Consider the following 21319-nt stretch of genomic DNA (forward strand, 5'->3'; position numbering starts at 1 on the left):
CACTACTGTTAGCTGTGTAACCTGGTCAGGCCCCAACCACTACTGTTAGCTGTTCAACCTGGTCAGGTCCCAGAACTACAACCACTACTGTTACCTATGTAACCTGGTCAGGCCCCAGAACTACAACCACTACTGTTAGCTGTGTAACTTGGTCAGGCCCCAGAACTACAACCACTACTGTTAGCTGTGTAACCTGGTCAGGCCCCAGAACTACAACACTACTGTTAGCACTCAGGCCCCAGAACTGTTAGCTGTGTAACCTGGTCAGGTCCCAGAACTGCAAACACTACTGTTAGCTGTTTAACCTGGTCAGGCCCCAGAACTACAAACACTACTGTTATCTGTGTAACCTGGTCAGGCCCCAACCACTACTGTTATCTGTGTAACCTGGTCAGGCCCCAGAACTGCAAACACTACTGGCTACTTTGTCTCCTCATCCTGTTAGGAGACACTCATGTCCTGGTCACCTCAGAGACCACTTGTCCACTTAGTTTCAATGGGTGAAAGAGGTGGCATGTCATAGTTGTACATAAACGCTGCCAGAGTGGCTGGCTGTTGTGTTACAGGTTGTTTTCCTGTACCTTGGTTACTCTACTATGTGCTTGTGAACAACATGAACAGCTAGTTGGCTTCATCTACTTCAAACACAACAGAGGCACAGCAGTGCCACTCCTAGTCCTAGTTATATCAAGAGACGTATTAAAATCCTTTTACAGACTAAATACTAAATAAACCAGGACAATTTATATATGTAAAAGCAAATGTTTCTTAGTGTAATTATGTTGTCCATATTTGATTCAGAATGAAATTGATTGACACTAAAACAGGTTTCATATATTTCTTGAAAAAAAATGCCTCATCTACAAAAATAAATCATAATTACAGGTGATTTTGACTTCCATCAAATGGTATTATGGCAGCCATATTGGATTTGAGGTAAAACTCCAGGGTGGCCCCAAATATCCTCTGTGGTGGCCCCAAATATCATCTGTGGTGGCCCCAAAAATATCAAATATCTGTGGTGGCCCCAAATATCCTCTGTGGTGGCCCCCTCTGTGGTGGCCCCAAATATCATCTGTGGTGGCCCCAAATATCATCTGTGGTGGCCCCAAATATCATCTGTGGTGGCCCCAAATATCATCCAAATATCATCTGTGGTGGCCCCAAATATCATCTGTGGTGGCCCCAAATATCATCTGTGGTGGCCCCAAATATCATCTGTGGTGGCCCCAAATATCATCTGTGGTGGCCCCAAATATCCTCTGTGGTGGCCCCAAATATCATCTGTGGTGGCCCCAAATATCATCTGTGGTGGCCCCAAATATCATCTGTGGTGGTGTATGAAGTCAAGGATCGGTAGGATAGTCAGTTTTACGAGTTTTAAGTTAGTGGCCCACCCCTCATCCAGCCAGGCATTATTCTGCATTTTGAGTTTAGGGGGGGTGTTACAATATCTATACATTTAACCACTTTAGAAAATAAAATAAAGACATATTTTTTTTACCCAATTGCTAGTTACAGTCTTGTCTCATCGCTGCAACCCCCGTACGGACTCGGGAGAGGCGAATGTCGAGAGCCATGCTTCTTGATACAATGCCCGTTTAACCCGGAAGCCAGCCGCACCAATGTGTCGGAGGAAACACCGTACACCTGGCGACCATGTCAGCTTGCACTGCGCACGGCCAGCCACAGGAGTCGCTAGTGCCCGATGGGACAAGGACATCCCTTCCGGCCAAACCCTCCCCATGGGTCTCCCGGTCGCGGCCGGCTGTGACAGAGCCTGACCTGACTAGACAACACAGGAACCTGTAGCCAGGAGACGTCATTACATATCAGATCCAGGTAGGAAATTCCCGTTCACTTCCTTCCTTCACTCATACACATACCATATAATAAAACTCACAAACCTGGAAGCATTTCAATGATTTGAAGATTGAACAATAAATCAAAGCTCTCAAAACTAAAAGAGCAGCCTTACTTGCTTATATAAGAAGATTACCTAAACTAGACAGTCAATGTCGTTTCTTTTCTGCATTCAAGAGAACGCATCCAAAATGGCACCCTATTCCCCTACATAGTGCACTACTTTGAACCAGGGCTCGCTCGGGTCCAAAGTAGTGCACTATATAGGGGATAGGGTGCCATTTGAGAAGAATCTAAGGACTTGCCTGGAAAGCTGCCGCTCCTGTGCTCTCTCCAGCAGCATGTTGAGAGTCGTCAGACTGCTGGGCACCAGGGCCTCCCTCTGAAAAGCGCTGGTGGAGAAGGAGGGGTCTGACAGCTGAAGGAGCTTCCTGAGGAGAGGGTGGAGGGCCGGACCCTCTCTGGTGCCATCTACTGGGGTCTCAGAGGTTCTAGAAGTCCCAGGCTGGATGGAGGTGTCAGGCAGCAGGGGGGCCAGGCCTGACGCCAGAATGGGCCTGTTGGTCAATCAAAATAATTAATTTAGCCAGGATCGTCCACTCAGTAACACTAGCCACTGTTTTCCAGGGAGCCCTGGGATCCATAGAATCAATTAAACAGAACATTATAACACATAGTCACTATCTTAATAAGTATGTGGACCCAGCAGAGAGCTTCACAGGCTGCCCTTAAAGGACATGAATAGGTCTAACACAGACTAGAGACCGGGGCGGCAGGTAGCCTAGTGGTTAGAGTGTAGAGGAGGCAGGTAGCCTAGTGGTTAGAGTGTAGAGGAGGCAGGTAGCCTAGTGGTTAGAGTGTAGAGGAGGCAGGTAGCCTAGTGGTTAGAATGTAGAGGTGGCAGGTAGCCTAGTGGTTAGAATGTAGAGGTGTCAGGTAGCCTAGTGGTGGTTAGAGGGGTTGCAGGTAGCCTAGTTGTTAGAGGGGTGGCAGGTAGCCTAGTGGTTAGAGGGGCAGGTAGCCAGGTAGCCTAGTGGTTAGAGGGTTGGCAGGTAGCCTAGTGGTTAGAGGGGCGGCAGGTAGCCTAGTGGTTAGAGTGTAGAGGTGGCAGGTGGCCTAGTGGTTAGAGGGGCGGCAGGTAGCCTAGTGGTGGTTAGAGTGTAGAGGTGGCAGGTAGCCTAGTGGTTAGAGTGTAGAGGTGGCAGGTAGCCTAGTGGTTAGAGTGTAGAGGTGGCAGGTAGCCTAGTGGTTAGAGTGTAGAGGTGGCAGGTAGCCTAGTGGTTAGAGTGTAGAGGTGGCAGGTAGCCTAGTGGTTAGAGCGTTGGACTAGTAACCGAAAGGTTGCAAGATCGAATCCCCGAGCTGAACAAGGCAGTTTAAACCCACTGTTCCCCCGGTGGGGGAACACTTGCCTTGTAAAATAAAAAGGTAAAATACAAAATAAAAACTTCCCTTAAAAAGGACATAAATACATCGAACACAGATTAGAGACGGAGGCATTTAATGATGGTTCAGTCTTGTGGCCTTTCTCAAGACCGATACAATGAAATGAAATGCTTCAAACATGCAAAAAAGATCAAGCCCTTTAAACCCTGAATGTGTATCGTATGTATTATAGCATGTTGCACACATTCAGCCTGCCGACCGTAGCTCAATGCGCTGCTTATCTGTCGTTCAGCCTGCCGACCGTAGCTCAATGCGCTGCTTATCTGTCGTTCAGCCTGCCGACCGTAGCTCAACGAGCTGCTTATCTGTCGTTCAGCCTGCCGACCGTAGCTCAACGCACTGCTTATCTGTCGTTCAGCCTGCCGACCGTAGCTCAACGAGCTGCTTATCTGTCGTTCAGCCTGCCGACCGTAGCTCCACGCGCTGCTTATCTATTGTTCAGCCTGCCGACGCGCTGCTTATCTGTCGTTCAGCCTGCCGACCGTAGCTCAACGCGCTGCTTATCTGTCGTTCAGCCTGCCGACCGTAGCTCAACGCGCTGCTTATCTGTCGTTCAGCCTGCCGACCGTAGCTCAACGCACTGCTTATCTGTCGTTCAGCCTGCCGACCGTAGCTCAACGCGCTGCTTATCTGTCGTTCAGCCTGCCGACCGTAGCTCAACGCGCTGCTTATCTGTCGTTCAGCCTGCCGACCGTAGCTCAACGCGCTGCTTATCTGTCGTTCAGCCTGCGACGTATTGAATTTCCTCATTCGGGATTAAAATGTTCAAATCATACATACCCGTGTCTAGTGTTACCCTGTGGAGGGCTCTCCTCTGCTCCAGGCGTTAGGGCCAGCAGGGTGTTCACGACCTCAGAGCTCTGGGCCACAGTATGATGCAGGGCCTTCAGGGCTGCCAGGGCAAACTCCTCCTGACTGCCTAGGGAATCCTCCACGCTGGAGGCCAGGCTGCCGTCCGACGACCCGGACAGAGAGCTCCCTCTCAGGGTCCTCTTACCAGACCCTGTCCCTGAGCCGTCCAGGGCGATAGCCTCCAGACTCTGGCAGAACAGGCCGATGTGGTAGTCGAGGAGAGGGAGGAGGTGGACAGCACCAGGACAGGACCTGGTATTGTTTTTCAGGGCAGGGGCAGAGTGGGAAGGGTTCAGGTTGGGCGGGTCCTCAGGAGGCAAGGCAGTGTGGTGGCTGGGTAGGGCCATCATGTTGAGGCCAGACAGGGCCAGATTCTGGCAGTGTTTGAAGCGTGGCTGCTGGCTGTGGGGCTTGTTGTGGTGGGGAACATGCCTGGGTTCTGTCGAGGAGGAACTGGAGCCAACCGAAGACCCTCTGTAAGGGTGGACATATGTTAAATGACTCAATGACTGCATCAAACAAAAAAACACAGTGAAATAAAACAGTGTAATGAGGATGATGGGGGGGTCTTACGAGCTGAGACAGGTGTTGGTCAGGAGACCAGGTAGTGCGTCAGGGCTGATGCAGAGCAGGTGACCCACACCCAGACTGCTGGGGTCTAAAGGATGCTGTAAAAGCAGACTTAACAGCACTGAGCCTACGCAGAGAACCAGAGAACAGTCAACATGGTGTCCCCACCAACACAGATATATAGATACTATACTGAGGGTTAGGTAACTAGTACAACTATATATAGATACTATACTGAGGGTTAGGTAACTAGCAGAACTATATATAGAGAAGAGACTGAGGGTTAGGTAACTAGAACAACTATATATAGATACTATACTGAGGGTTAGGTAACTAGTACAACTATATATAGATACTATACTGAGGGTTAGGTAACTAGAAACTCACCTTGATGATGAGAGGGTTGAAATGTGTTAAAAGGGTCTGAGTGAGTCACTTCCTGTCTGCCGCTGGACTGTTGTTTTCCATCTGAACACAAAAACAACATGTCAGACGGGTCTAACTAACAGTCAGACTGGCCCAGTCAGACGGGCCTAACTAACAGTCACACTGGCCCAGTCAGACGGGTCTAACTAACAGTCAGACTGGCCCAGTCAGACGGGCCTAACTAACAGTCACACTGGGCCAGTCAGACGGGTCTAACTAACAGTCACACTGGCCCAGTCAGACGGGCCTAACTAACAGTCAGACTGGCCCAGTCAGACGGGCCTAACTAACAGTCACACTGGGCCAGTCAGACGGGTCTAACTAACAGTCACACTGGCCCAGTCAGACGGGCCTAACTAACAGTCACACTGGGCCAGTCAGACGGGTCTAACTAACAGTCAGACTGGCCCAGTCAGACGGGCCTAACTAACAGTCACACTGGGCCAGTCAGACGGGCCTAACTAACAGTCAGACTGGCCCAGTCAGACGGGCCTAACTAACAGTCACACTGGGCCAGTCAGACGGGTCTAACTAACAGTCAGACTGGCCCAGTCAGACGGGCCTAACTAACAGTCAGACTGGCCCAGTCAGACGGGCCTAACTAACAGTCACACTGGCCCAGGCAGACGGGGCCTCAACTAACTAAGTCACACTGGCCCAGGCAGACGGGCCTAACTAACATTCACACTGGCCCAGGCAGACGGGCCTAACTAACATTCACACTGGCCCAGGCAGACGGGCCTAACTAACATTCACACTGGCCCAGGCAGACGGGCCTAACTAACATTCACACTGGCCCAGGCAGACGGGGGCCTAACTAACATTCACACTGGCCCAGGCAGACGGGCCTAACTAACATTCACACTGGCCCAGGCAGACGGGCCTAACTAACATTCACACTGGCCCAGGCAGACGGGCCTAACTAACATTCACACTGGCCCAGGCAGGCAGGCGGGCCTAACTAACATTCACACTGGCCCAGGCAGACGGGCCAAACTAACATTCACACTGGCCCAGGCAGACGGGCAGGCAGACGGGCTAACTAACTAACATTCACACTGGGCCAGGCAGACGGGCCTAACTAACAGTCACACTGGCCCAGGCAGACGGGCCTAACTAACATTCACACGGGCCTAACTAACATTCACACTGGCCCAGGCAGACGGGCCTAACTAACATTCACACTGGCCCAGGCAGACGGGCCTAACTAACAGTCACACTGGCCCAGGCAGACGGGCCTAACTAACAGTCACACAGGGCCAGTCAGACGGGTCTAACTAACATTCACACTGGCCCAGGCAGACGGGCCTAACTAACATTCACACTGGCCCAGTCAGACGGGCCTAACTAACAGTCACACTGGCCCAGTCAGACGGGTCTAACTAACAGTCACACTGGCCCAGTCAGACGGGTCTAACTAACAGTCACACAGGGCCAGTCAGACGGGTCTAACTAACAGTCACACAGGGCCAGGCAGAGGGGCCTAACTAACATTCACACTGGCCCAGGCAGACGGGCCTAACTAACAGTCACACTGGCCCAGGCAGACGGGCCTAACTAACATTCACACTGGCCCAGGCAGACGGGCCTAACTAACATTCACACTGGCCCAGGCAGACGGGCCTAACTAACATTCACACTGGGCCAGGCAGACGGGCCTAACTAACAGTCACACTGGCCCAGGCAGACGGGCCTAACTAACATTCACACGGGCCTAACTAACATTCACACTGGCCCAGGCAGACGGGCCTAACTAACATTCACACTGGCCCAGGCAGACGGGCCTAACTAACAGTCACACTGGCCCAGTCAGACGGGCCTAACTAACAGACACTGGGCCAGTCAGACGGGTCTAACTAACAGTCAGACTGGCCCAGTCAGACGGGCCTAACTAACAGTCAGACTGGCCCAGTCAGACGGGCCTAACTAACAGTCACACTGGCCCAGTCAGACGGGTCTAACTAACAGTCACACTGGCCCAGTCAGACGGGTCTAACTAACAGTCACACAGGGCCAGTCAGACGGGTCTAACTAACAGTCACACAGGGCCAGTCAGACGGGTCTAACTAACAGTCACACAGGGCCAGTCAGATGGGTCTAACTAACAGTCACACAGGGCCAGTCTGACGGGTCTAACTAACAGTCACACAGGGCCAGTCTGACGGGTCTAACTAACAGTCACACAGGGCCAGTCAGACGGGTCTAACTAACAGTCACACAGGGCCAGTCAGACGGGTCTAACTAACAGTCACACAGGGCCAGTCAGACGGGCCTAACTAACAGTCACACTGGCCCAGGCAGACGGGCCTAACTAACATTCACACTGGCCCAGGCAGACGGGCCTAACTAACATTCACACTGGCCCAGGCAGACGGGCCTAACTAACAGTCACACTGGCCCAGGCAGACGGGCCTAACTAACATTCACACTGGCCCAGGCAGACGGGCCTAACTAACAGTCACACAGGGCCAGTCAGACGGGTCTAACTAACAGTCACACAGGGCCAGTCAGACGGGTCTAACTAACAGTCACACTGGCCCAGGCAGACGGGCCTAACTAACAGTCACACTGGACCCCAGTTAAATGTAACAGGTGGAACTTGTAGCCTTGAGACATGGCTTGTCGTCATAGCAACGGAGGGGGATACACATTTTTTTTAATCACACCAAATAGGAGCTTCAATTATGTTACATCTCTCCGGAACACAATGGTTTAGAATGGAAGGAGCAGGTAGGAATGTGATAATCCATAGGCGATTAGCCAATCATCCGTACCGTCTCTGAGGTGTCCTGGTCCGGGGGTCTTGCCTGGCGTTGACCTAGAGGGCAGCTGGGCACCAAACGTCTCCTTGGTGATGAAGGCTGTTCCTCCAGGAATGGCTACACAGTGAGGGCTGCTGCTGGCACCACCGGCACTCTGCAGCAGGGCAGTGGGACCAGACAGACCGGGGCTGGAGACGGGGAGGGGGAATGGGGAAAAGACTTCAGACTTAGACACAGCTCGTGACTTTTTCCCCACAGTTTGTTGTGTTACAGCCTGAATTTAAAATAAATTAAATTGAGATTGTGTGTCAATGGCCTACACCCATGCTTAACAAATCACATAATAAGTTGCATGGACTCACTGTGTGTAAAATAGTGTTTAACATGATTTTTCAATGACAACCTAATTTCTGTACCCAACACATACAATTATGTGTACGGTCCCTAAGTCACGCAGTGAATTTCAAACACCAATTCAAACCACAAAGACCAGGGAGGTTTTCCAATGCACCTATTGGTAGATGGTTAAAAAAAAAAAAAAAACAAGACATTGAGTTTCAAACAGGTCAAAATTAGTGCACTATATAGGGAATAAGGTGCAATTTGGGACATAGACCTAAGAGTGTGTTGGATCCGTGAGATGGAGGGAGTGAGAGAGGCCAGGGAAAAGAGGAGAAGAATGGAAGTGAATGGTTACAGAGCCTTCACAGTATTCACACCCCTTGACTTTTTCCACTTTTTGTTGTGTCGCGGCCTGAATTTAACATTTTATTAAATTAAGATTTTGTGTCACTGGCCTACCCACAATAATGTCAAAGTGGAATTAGAGAGAAGGGCACCTACTGCAGACATTGAATATCCCTTTGAGCATGGTGAAGTTATTAATTACATTTTGGATGGTGTATCAATACACCCAGTCACTCCAAAGATACAGGCGTCCTTCCAAACTCAGTTGCCGGAGAGGAAGGAAACCATTCATGGATTTCACCATGAGGCCAATGGTGACTTTAAAACAGTTACAGAGTTTAATGGCTGTGATGGGAGAAACCTGAGGATGGATCAACAACGTTGTAGTTACTCCACAATACTAACCTAATTGACAGAGTGAAAAGAAGGAAGCCTGTACAGAATAAAACATATTCCAAAACATGAATCCTGTTTGCAATAAGGCACAACAAAAGTAAAACTGCAAAACAAAGAAATTCACTTTAAGTCCTGAACACAAAGCGTTATGTTTGGGGCAAATCCAACACATCACTGAGTACTTCATATTTTCAAGCATTATTTTATAGGTATTTGTATTTATTATGGATCCCCATTAGTTCCTTCCAAGGCAGCAGCTACTCTTCCTGGGGTTTATTATGGATCCCCATTAGTTCCTGCCAAGGCAGTAGCTACTCTTCCTGGGGTTTATTATGGATCCCCATTAGTTCCTGCCAAGGCAGTAGCTACTCTTCCTGGGGTTTATTATGGATCCCCATTAGTTCCTGTCAAGGCAGTAGCTACTCTTCCTGGGGTTTATTATGGATCCCCATTAGTTCCTGTCAAGGCAGTAGCTACTCTTCCTGGGGTTTATTATGGATCCCCATTAGTTCCTGTCAAGGCAGTAGCTACTCTTCCTGGGGTTTATTATGGATCCCCATTAGTTCCTGTCAAGGCAGTAGCTACTCTTCCTGGGGTTTATTATGGATCCCCATTAGTTCCTACCAAGGCAGTAGCTACTCTTCCTGGGGTTTATTATGGATCCCCATTAGTTCCTACCAAGGCAGTAGCTACTCTTCCTGGGGTTTATTATGGATCCCCATTAGTTCCTACCAAGGCAGTAGCTACTCTTCCTGGGGTTTATTATGGATCCCCATTAGTTCCTACCAAGACAGTAACTACTCTTCCTGGGGTTTAATATGGATCCCCATTAGTTCCTACCAAGACAGTAACTACTCTTCCTGGGGTTTAATATGGATCCCCATTAGTTCCTACCAAGACAGTAACTACTCTTCCTGGGGTTTAATATGGATCCCCATTAGTTCCTACCAAGGCAGTAACTACTATTCCTGGGGTTTAATATGGATCCCCATTAGTTCCTACCAAGGCAGTAACTACTCTTCCTGGGGTTTAATATGGATCCCCATTAGTTCCTACCAAGGCAGTAACTACTATTCCTGGGGTTTAATATGGATCCCCATTAGTTCCTACCAAGGCAGTAACTACTCTTCCTGGGGTCCAGCAAAATTAAGGCATTTATACAATTAAAAAATATTACAATACATTCACAACACATTAAGTGTGCGCCCTCAGGCCACTACTCTTCTACCACATATCTACAACACAAAATCCATGTGTGTGTGTGTGTGTGTGTGTGTGTGTGTGTGTGTGTGTGTGTGTGTGTAGTGCATATGTTTGTGCCTCTTCGCAGTACCCGCTGTTCCATAAGGTGTATTTATAAAAAAATTCTACTGATTCTACTACTTGCATCAGTTATTTGATGTGGAATAGAGTTCCATGTAGTCCTGGCTCTATGTAGTACTGTGCGCCTCCCACAGTCTGTTCTATACTTGGGGAGTCTGAAAAGACCTCTGGTGGCATGTCTTGTGGGGTATGTATGGATGTCTGAGCTGTGTGTTAGTAGTTCAAACATTCAACATGTCAACTCCTCTCATGAATGTAAGTAGTGATGAAAGTCAATCTCTCCTCCACTTTCAGCCAGGAGAGATTACGTGCATATTATTAATGGTTGCCCTGTTGATAGTGCTGTTAAGAAGGCAGAGCAGCGCTTTATTATAGACAGACTTCTCCCCATCTAAGCTACTGTTTGCTACTGTATCAATATGTTTTGACCATGACAGTTTACAATCCAGGGTTACTCCAAGCAGTTTAGTCACCTCAACGTGCTCAATTTCCACATTATTCATTACAATATTTTGTTGAGGTTCAGGGTTTAGTGAATGATTTGTCCCAAATAAAATGCTCTGTTTTTAGGACTAACTTATTCCTTGCCACTCTGAAACTAACTCTTTGTTAAATGTTGCAGTCATTTCAGTCGCTGTAGTAGCTGACGTATATAGTGTTGAGTGATCCGCATACATAGACACACTGGCCTTTGGCATGTCGTTAGTAAAGACTGTAAAAAGTAAGGGGCCTAGACAGCTGCCCTGAGGAATTCCTGATTCTACCTGGATTTTGTTAGAGAGGCTTCCGTTAAAGAACACCCTCTGTGTTCTGTTAGACAGGTAACTCTTTATCCACATTATAGCAGGGGGTGTAAAGCCAGAACACCCTCTGTGTTCTGTTAGACAGGTAACTCTTCATCCACATTATAGCAGGGGGTGTAAAGCCAGAACACCCTCTGTGTTCTGTTAGACAGGTAACTCTTCATCCACATTATAGCAGGGGGTGTAAAGCCAGAACACCCTCTGTGTTCTGTTAGACAGGTAACTCTTTATCCACATTATAGCAGGGGGTGTTAAGGCATAACTGATACGTTTTTCCAGCAGCAGACTATGATGAATAATGTCAAAAGCCACGCTGAAGTATAATAAGACAGCCCCCACAATCTTCTTATCATCAATTTATCTCAGCCAATCATCAGTCATTTGTGTAAGTGCCATGCATGTGAAAGGCCCTCCCTATCAGCGTGCTGAAAGTCTGTTGTCAATTTGTTTACTGCAAAATAGCATTGTATCTGGTCAAACACCGTTTTTCCCAGATGTTTACTAAGGGTTGGTAACAGGCTGATTGGTCGGCTATTTGAGCCAGTAAAGGGGGCTTTACTATTCTTAGGTAGTGGAATGACTTTAGCTTCCCTCCAGGCCTGAGGACACACACTTTCTAATAGGATGAAATTGAAGATGTAATATTGTCCACTATTATCCTCAGTAATTTTCCATCCAAGTTGTCAGACCCCGATGGCTTGTCATTGTTGACAGACAACAGAAATGCACCTCTTTCACACTACATTTGTGAAATTCAAAATGACAATGTTTGTCTTTCGTAATTTGGTCAGATATACTTGGATGTGTAGTGTCGGCATTTATTGCTGGCATGTCATGTCCAAATTTGCTAATCTTGCCAATAAAAAATCATTAAAGTAGTTGGCAATATCAGTGGGTTTTGTGATGAATGAGTCATCTGATTCAATGAATGATGGAGCTGAGTTTGCCTTTTTGCCCAAAATGTATTTAAGGTGCTCCAAAGATTTATACTACAATTCTTTATATTATTTATCTTTGTTTCATAGTGTAGTTTCTTCTTCTTTTATTCAGTTTAGTCACATGATTTATCAATTTGCAGTACGTTTGCCAAAATCGGTTGTGCAGCCAGACTTATGCCATTCCCTTTGCCTCATCCCTCTAAAACATACAATTTTTCAATTCCTTATCAATGGGATTTAACAGTTTTTACAGTCATTTTCTTAATGGGTTTATGCTTTAACTGGGATAAGCAATTTCATTCATGTGTCAAGTGCAGCGTCTAGTTGCTCCTCATTACACACCACGGAACAAATATTCTTTACATCAACATAGGAATCACTACAAAACATATTTTATGACCTCTTGTACACTATATTAGGCCCAGCCTGACCTCTTGTACACTATATTAGGCCCAGCCTGACCTCTTGTACACTATATTAGGCCCAGCCGGACCTCTTATACACTATATTAGGCCCAGCCTGACCTCTTGTACACTATATTAGGCCCAGCCTGACCTCTTGTACACTATATTAGGCCCAGCCTGACCTCTTGTACACTATATTAGGCCCAGCCGGACCTCTTATACACTATATTAGGCCCAGCCTGACCTCTTATACACTATATTAGGCCCAGCCTTTGGAACGTTGCTTTTCCTAGATATGGCTACTATATTGTGATCATTACTTCTGATGGATCTGGATACTGCTTTACAGCACATTTCTGCAGCATTAGTAAAGATGTGATCAATACATGTTGATGATTTCCTTCCTGTGCTGTTTGTAACTACCCTGGTAGGTTGACTGATAACCTGAACCAGGATGCGGGCACTGGTTACAGATTCAAGCATTTTCTTGAGTGGGCAGCTTGATGAGAGCCAGTCAATATTGAAATCACCCAGAAAATATACCTCTCTGTTGATATCACATACATTATCAAGCATTTCACACATGTTATCCAGATACTGACTGTTAGCACTTGGTGGTCTATAGCAGCTTCCCACCAGAATGGGCTTTAAGTGAGGCAGATGAACCTGTAGCCTTATTACTTCAACATTATTTAACATTATCCAGATACTGACTGTTAGCACTTGGTGGTCTATAGCAGCTTCCCACCAGAATGGGCTTTAAGTGAGGCAGATGAACCTGTAGCCTTATTACTTCAACATTATTTAACATTATCCAGATACTGACTGTTAGCACTTGGTGGTCTATAGCAGCTTCCCACCAGAATGGGCTTTAGGTGAGGCAGATGAACCTCTAGCAACAGTATTTAACATGATATCCTCTCTAAGCTTTACAGGAATGTAGTTCTGAATATAGACCACAGCACCACCCCCATTGGCATTTCTGTCTTTTCTGTAGATGTTATAACCATGTATTGCTACCACTGTATCATCAAAGGTATTATCTAAGTGAGTTTCAGAGATAGTCAGAATATGAATGTCATCTGTTACTAGCAAATTATTGACTTCATGAACCTTGTTTCTTAAGCTACATATGTTTACGTGGGCTATTTTTAGCACTTTTCTGGGGTGCTTGATTGTTTTCATTGCTTTACTGGGAAGAATAGCAGAAGTAGACATGCTCATGTTATTGCAGGGTGAGCTGCACACAGTGGACTTCCTCCTAGGGCACACCACCTCAGTGCTAGCAGTATAACTCTGGTTCATAGGCTCATGATTACTGCATACAATAGCTGTAGGATCAGAGGCATTCAGGGCAGTTAGAGGGACATACATTAGGTTACTTACATTGTGTCTTCCATCACCCCTGGGATAATGTACATTTGCTGAAGCATTATGATGACTCAGTGTCTCAATGGTGGGGATTAACTGAGCTGGGTTTGGGTCATTGGTAAATCAATGTCTCAACGCAGCCTTATAACGCTGTGAAAGGATCCAGGAACCCAGATGATTTGGTTGGATCCCATCCTCCTTAATATATTTGGTATGCTTGTCATCAACAAGGACAAGACTAGTTTTTTAAATTTTTAGATAAACAGAATAGAGCTAAGCACAAGAAAAATCCTACAGGAAACCTTGGGTATGTCTGCTTTCCACCAGACACTGGGAGAATGAATTTACCTTTCAACAGGACAATAACCTAAAACACAAGGCCTAATCTAAACAGGAGTTGTTTAACCAAGATAACATTGAATGTTCCTGAGGGGCCGAGTTACAGTTTGGACTTACATCGGCTAGAAAATCTATGGCAAAGACCTGAAAATGTCAGTCTAGCAACTGTCAACAACCAACTTGACAGAGCTGTGTGCAGGAATAATAAGCAAATATTGTAAAATCCTGCAATCTATCCATTTCCAGCAACCGAAAGCTAAATATTGCCTTATATAATAATAAATAAAGTCAAATGGCGCAGCCAGTCTACAAGGTGGAGCAGTACCTCTCTTACATTCTTTGGTGAGAATCCTGATCCACTTTTGTAAAGTCATAACAAAATAAAGACAATAGCTAACCCTCCCAGGTTGGAAAAGGTCTAATGTCTGCCTGAAAATCATTGGTCCGCATACTTTTCCTGTGTGCTCTCTGGTCCAATCATCTCATTACATATCATATACAGAACGACTGGTCGACCCGAAGAGACAGGTGACAGGTGTGTGTGTTTGGGTACCTGTTTCTGGGGACAGGTGTGTGTGTTTGGGTACCTGTTTCTGGTTACAGGTGAGTGTGTTTGGGTACCTGTTTCTGGTTACAGCTGTGTGTGTTTAGGTACCTGTTTCTGGGGACAGGTGTGTGTGTTTGGGTACCTGTTTCGGGGGACAGGTGTGTGTGTTTGGGTACCTGTTTCTGGGGACAGGTGAAGCCACTGCTTTCCTTCCTTTCTCTGCGTTCTGTAGTTTAGTCTTCATCTCGTTCATCTCAGCCTCTTTGAAGTGCAGCTCAGACAGCAGGGACTGCACCTGCGGACACATTAGAAGAAACAGATGGACTTTATTGTCCAATTGTACACAGACGTCCAACGGAAACTTGTATTCTGCTTTTTTCCAACGGTAAGACTCACACACAGAGGATGGATAGGTTGGAGCGTCAAAATACAGCCAGACAAACCAATGGGTTAGATGGTCATCAGAAAACCATCATAACGAAATACAACCAGACAAACCAATGGGTTAGATGGTCAAAATACAGCCAGACAAACCAATGGGTTAGATGGTCATCAGAAAACCCAAAAGGTACCCTATTCCCTTTATAGTGCACTACATAGGGCTCTAATTAATAGTATAATGGGGCACTATTTGGGATGCATACAATATCAGCGAGAATGGATGAGAAAGATTTCATGTAAACCATAAAGCAGTGGCTCATCACCTTGTGTAAGACAAGTAAAGGATGAGATACCCCTTCACCCGAAACTGACTTCAAGGTGCTGCTAACAGTTTAGCTTCCTCCACTGTAACGGGTGTCAGTGTGATGCTAACAGTTTAGCTTCCTCCACTGTAACAGGGGTCAGTGTGATGCTAACAGTTTAGCTTCCTCCACTGTAACGGGTGTCAGTGTGATGCTAACAGTTTAGCGTCCTCACTGTAACGGGTGTCAGTGTGATGCTAACAGTTTAGCTTCCTCCACTGTAACGGGTGTCAGTGTGATGCTAACAGTTTAGCTTCCTCCACACTGTAACAGGGTGTCAGTGTGATGCTAACAGTTTAGCTTCCTCCACTGTAACGGGGGTCAGTGATGCTAACAGTGATGCTAGCTTCCTCCACTGATAACGGGGTCAGTGTGATGCTAACAGTTTAGCTTCCTCCACTGTAACAGTTTAGCTTCCTCCACAGTGTGATGGGTGTCAGTGTGATGCTAACAGTTTAGCTTCCTCCACTGTAACGGGGGTCAGTGTGATGCTAACAGTTTAGCTTCCTCCACTGTAACGGGGGTCAGTGTGATGCTAACAGTTTAGCTTCCTCCACTGTAACGGGGGTCAGTGTGATGCTAACAGTTTAGCTTCCTCCACTGTAACGGGTGTCAGTGTGCAGTGGAGTGAGCTTACATTACATACGGTTTGGGTCGGCATAGGGTTGCAAAATTCCTGTAACTATGCAAAAAAAAAAAGGACCAGGCTTTACAGAAATCCAGGCTGGAGGATTCTGGATGTCCTGCTTATTCCCTCCTGATACCTGATAAATTACAACCAGGATTTCTGGGAAATTTGAGAAAGTTACTGGAATTTTGCAACTCTAGTTCAGACTCGGCAGGATAGTGTGTAAAAGGTAGTTTCGTAACACATCGGGGTTTGATAGTCGTACAGAATCAAAAAACGACTTGGGACATCTACCTTCTTGGAGAGCTCCTTCTCCTTCTCGCTCTGAGTGTCTCTCTTCTCCCTCTCCAGGAGGAGCTGAGCCTGTCTTTGCGTCTCCTTCTCCTGCTGGGCGACCCTGAGGGAGTCACGCAGCACTCTGATCTCTCCGTTCTTCATCAGGATCTCCTCCTCTACCTCCTTTAGCTGGAGAACACCACCACATCACACTGTCATATTCCACACTGTATTATTTGATTTTGACGAGCCAAACATGATATTGAGCATGCTGAGATTTCTTAAAAATAAACTAGCAATGTGAATATATGTCACGAGACTTTCCTGGATTTGAGTTTCACAACTCGGGATATCAGTTTACTACCTTTTTCTGGAGGTCTGCTTGTTGGGCTTCCAGTTGCTTTAAATGCTCCCCGTCAGTCTTAGACTGATGTCTGTTCCCTGCAAAAACAAAAAGGACAATATATATTCTGTCAGGAATGGAAGAACAAGAGGACAATATTTCTTTATTTTTACTATTTTCTATATCGTAGAATAATAGTGAAGACATCAAAACTATGAAATGCGAAGGGACTGATTTCACTATTATTAAAACAAGACCCAGATCGCAATATAAAGACCCAGTCTATCAAAAAAAACTGGAGGCCTCGTACACTTCAATGTTGGGATGCAAAAATACTAGCAAAATGCATAGCAGAATAAAAAGGGTTTTACCAGGTATTGTTCATCCTGATCAGACAGGTTTTTTACATGGACAATACATTGGAGATAATATACGACAACTACTAGAAATAATAGAACATCATGAAACATCTAAGAAGCCAGGCCTGGTATTTATAGCGGATTTTGAAAAGGCATTTGATAAAGTAAGACTGGATTTTATTTATAAATGCCTGTTTTTTTTCCATTTCGGTGATTCTCTTATAAAATGGGTAGAAATAATGTATAGCAACCCCAGGTGTAAAATAGTAAATAACGGCTACTTCTCAGAGAGTTTTGAATTGTCAAGAGGAGTTAAACAAGGGTGTCCGCTGTCACCATACCTATTCGTTATGGCCATCGAAATGCTAGCTATTAAAATCAGATCCAATAACAACATTAGAGGATTAGAAACCCAAGGCTTAAAAACAAAGGAGTTCATGTATGCTGATGACTCAAGTTTTATATTAAGTCCGCAAGCTAGATCCCTGCAACATCTCATTGAATATCTAGATAACTTTTCTGTACTCTCTGGACTAAAACCTAATTATGAAAAGTGTTCAATAATACGTATTGGATCTTTAAAAAAATACAACTTTTACATTACCCTGCAGTTTACCTATAAAATTGGCTGATGGTGAAGTAGACATACTTGGTATTTATATCACAAAATATATAAATAAGCTCTCCACGTTGAATTTCAATAGAAAAGTTGTAAAAATAGACAAGATCCGTGTAACCATGGAGAGGTAAATGCCTGTCCATTTACGGAAAAATTTCCCAGATTAATTCCTTAGTGAGTTTACTCACTTACTCCAGATAATTAGTTTTTTTAATCATATGAGAAAAAAAGATTTAACTTTATCTGGGATCCTAAACCAGACAAAATAAAGCATGCCTAACTATATGATGAATATGAATTGGATGGGTCGAGATTATTAAATATAAAAGCACTACACCTCTCGAAAAGCTTCACTTATTCAAAAGTTTTACTTGAACCCTAAATGGTAGATTACTAGATTACTAAGAAAATATCATCTATTGTTTAAAAATGGCCTTTTTGCCTTTGTGCAGATTGCCATGTTTCATTTTCGATGAATTGAAATTATACTTTTTTCAAAGTACGTCTCTTTTTCAAACAAGCATTGCAGAGCTGGTTACAATTTCAATTTCATTCCCCTGAAAAGATAGAACAAATATTATGGCTGAACTCAAATGTGCTGGTTGATAAAATACCTGTATTTATGGGAAAGATGTTTTAAGGGTATTTTGTTTTTAAATTATATTGTAAATTGGAATGGTCAAATGTCAGAGTTATGTCCTTCGTGGAGTTATCAGAATTGTACGGGAAGGTCTGCTCAATCCAAGATTACAGCCAATTGATTACAGCATTACCCCCAAAATGGAGGAGGCAGGTGGCAGCGGGAGGAAGTAGGGAACTGGTCTGTCTGCCCAATATAAAGGATCGAAACTGGCGGAGGAATAAAAATAGCATAAATAGGAAAGTATCAGAGTTTCATTTGAGGACCAGGATGTTGACAACTGTGCCATACAGATATCAAAATAAGATATTTCCGATGTACGAGTTGATATATAAAACAATGCAAGATTCAAGACCTCGTACTTTTCAGCTAAAATGATTATAAAGAATTCTTGCCAGCAACAAAATGTTGAATATTTGGGGCATAATATCATCCAAGCCCTGCAGATTTTGTTGTGAGGATACAGAATCAATAGACCATTTATTTTGGTATTGCCCTCAGGTAGCCTGTTTCTGGTCTCAGATTCAGGAATGGTTGAAAAATGCATAGCATTGATCTAAAATTGACCCTAGAAATAGTACTGTTAGGAGATCTGGAGAGACCAGGTCAGTCAATTAATAATACTCTTAGTAAAAGTACTTATCTTCAACTCGCAATCTGTGGATTCTATTTGATTAGATAGATTGAAATTGTACGTTAAACTTCACAGCATAGTTGAAAGATATATGTTGCGTAGAAATCCAAAGAGGGTGGCCAGCAGAGAGAGTTGGGTTGGGCAGAGGGAAGCTGAGGGTTGGGATGTGGAATTGGAGTGGGAGTGGAGTTGCTGTGCGGGAGTTAGAATGATGGTCAAAGAAAAAAGTCAAAAATAAAGTCAAAATAAAACATACTCACGTAATAGTGCACTCAAACATATACAGTTAGCATTGTTGTTATGATTTTAGTTGTCCTTGATGTCCCTAGTTTTTTTTTGTATTTAATTCTTTATTTTTTGTGTGCATTTGTCTTGTTTTTTTCTTTCTCTTTAGTTGATTTTCTTGGTTCTTGGTGTATGGGGGGTAGGTCTTGGGGGCAGGGAATGAAATTAATAGTATTAAAAAATATATTTTATTTATTTTCTTCTGGGGGGAATGTGGGATTGGTCTCAGATGGTTGAGGGACAGCTATTGGGGAATTGGGGGTCTTGCAGGGTTCGGGTTCACATTTTTTCGGCCTGGTGGGAGATCTGTCAACGTGCCCTTGAGATGGGCATTGACTCGTGCCCTTGAGATGGGCATTGGATGCTTCCGTGTGTCACTCTGAATGGGAGTCTGTTGGATGACTGGTGTGGTGTAGTTGCGGCTTCAATGCAAGTATATTGTATGTTTCGGATATTCATTACAAATTAAAAATGACCGAGTATACTTTTTAAAAATAATGTCTTCGGTGGGGTAATTGGAAATACCGAAAATAAAACTTTGGCAGCCATGCCGTTCTAAAGACCTTTATTCTACCTGTAAGATTTATGGGAAGATTATTCAATTTAATTAGATCTGTGTTCATATTGTTGAGTAATGGAATAAGATTTTATATATATGAAATAACATATGGAATCATGTAGTAACCCAAAAAAATATTTTAGATTCTTCAAAGTAGCCACCCTTTGCCTTGATGACAACTTTAAACACTCTTGGCTTTCTCTCAACCAGCTTCACCTGGAATGTTTTTCCAACAGTCTTGAAGGAGTTCCCACATATGCTGAGCACTTGTTGGCTGCTTTTCCTTGTGGTCCGACTCATCCCAATCTCAATTGTGTTGAGGTCAGGTGATTGTGGAGGCCAGATCATCTGATGCAGCACTCCATCACTCTCCTTCTTGGTCAAATAGCCCGTACACTGCCTGGAGGTGTGTTGGGTCATAGTCCCACTAAGCGCCAACAAGATGGGATGGCGTATCGCTGCTGAATGTTGTGGTAGCCATGCTGCTAAAGTGTTCCTTGAATTCTAAATAAATCACAGTGTCACCAGCAAAGCACCCCCACACCATCACACCTCCTCCTCCATTCTTCACAGTGGGAACCACACATGCGGAGATCATCCGTTCACTCACAAAGACAAGGCGGTTGGAACCAAAAATCTCCAATTTGGACTCATCAGACCAAAAGGACAAATTTCCACCGGACTAATGTCCATTGCTCGTGTTTCTTGGCCCAAACAAGTCTCTTCTTCTTATTGGTGTCTTTAGTAATGGTTTCTTTGCAGCAATTCGACCACGAAGGCCTGATTCACGCAGTCTCCTCTGAACAGTTGATGTTGAGATGTGTCGGTTACTTGAACTCTAATATGTACTTGGTATTTTATCAAATAGGGCTATCTTCTGTAAACCCCCCTACCTTGTCACAAGACAACTGATTGGCTCAAACACTATAAGAAGGAAAGAAATTCCACAAATAAACTTTTAAGGCGGCACACCTAGAGTTGCAAAGGGCTGGGAAACTTTCCGGAAATGTTCCATGGGAAGTTAAGCCTGGGAATTCTGCTGAAATTCATCAAAAAAAGTTAGCTTATAACAGTGAACCTTTTTTTGTGGGATACACTTAAGGCAATTCTAGGTCTTGTGGCATATCTTGGTTAAACTATCCTCAATTCAATGGAATTGCAACCCTCTGCATGCACAGTGCATTCCTCCATCACATGCACAGTGCATTCCTCCATCACATGCACAGTGCATTCCTCCATCACATGCACAGTGCATTCCTCCATCACATGCACAGTGCATTCCTCCATCACATGCACAGTGCATTCCTCCATCACATGCACAGTGCATTCCTCCATCACATGCACAGTGCATTCCTCCATCACATGCACAGTGCATTCCTCCATCACATGCACAGTGCATTCCTCCATCACATGCACAGTGCATTCCTCCATCACATGCACAGTGCATTCCTCCATCACATGCACAGTGCATTCCTCCATCACATGCACAGTGCATTCTTCCATCAC

At 45.0% G+C, this 21319-nt stretch overlaps 1 protein-coding gene across 1 annotated transcript in view; it reads right to left on the reverse strand.

Annotated features, from left to right (window-relative positions):
* The window catches only part of LOC112235152 (ATR interacting protein), a 38444-nt gene that overhangs the window by 13383 nt on the left and 3742 nt on the right, over positions 1-21319 (reverse strand). The window contains exons 2-9 of the mRNA XM_042324915.1: positions 16739-16815; positions 16393-16563; positions 14904-15022; positions 7932-8107; positions 5119-5199; positions 4735-4858; positions 4090-4635; positions 2169-2420 (exon numbers count right to left, since the gene is read on the reverse strand). Coding sequence (XP_042180849.1) covers positions 2169-2420; positions 4090-4635; positions 4735-4858; positions 5119-5199; positions 7932-8107; positions 14904-15022; positions 16393-16563; positions 16739-16815 — 1546 coding nt within the window. The remainder of the gene's footprint in view (positions 1-2168; positions 2421-4089; positions 4636-4734; positions 4859-5118; positions 5200-7931; positions 8108-14903; positions 15023-16392; positions 16564-16738; positions 16816-21319) is intronic.

Source organism: Oncorhynchus tshawytscha, linkage group LG07 (genome assembly GCF_018296145.1).
Source record: "Oncorhynchus tshawytscha isolate Ot180627B linkage group LG07, Otsh_v2.0, whole genome shotgun sequence".
In the NCBI taxonomy this organism is placed as follows: Eukaryota; Metazoa; Chordata; class Actinopteri; order Salmoniformes; family Salmonidae; genus Oncorhynchus; species Oncorhynchus tshawytscha.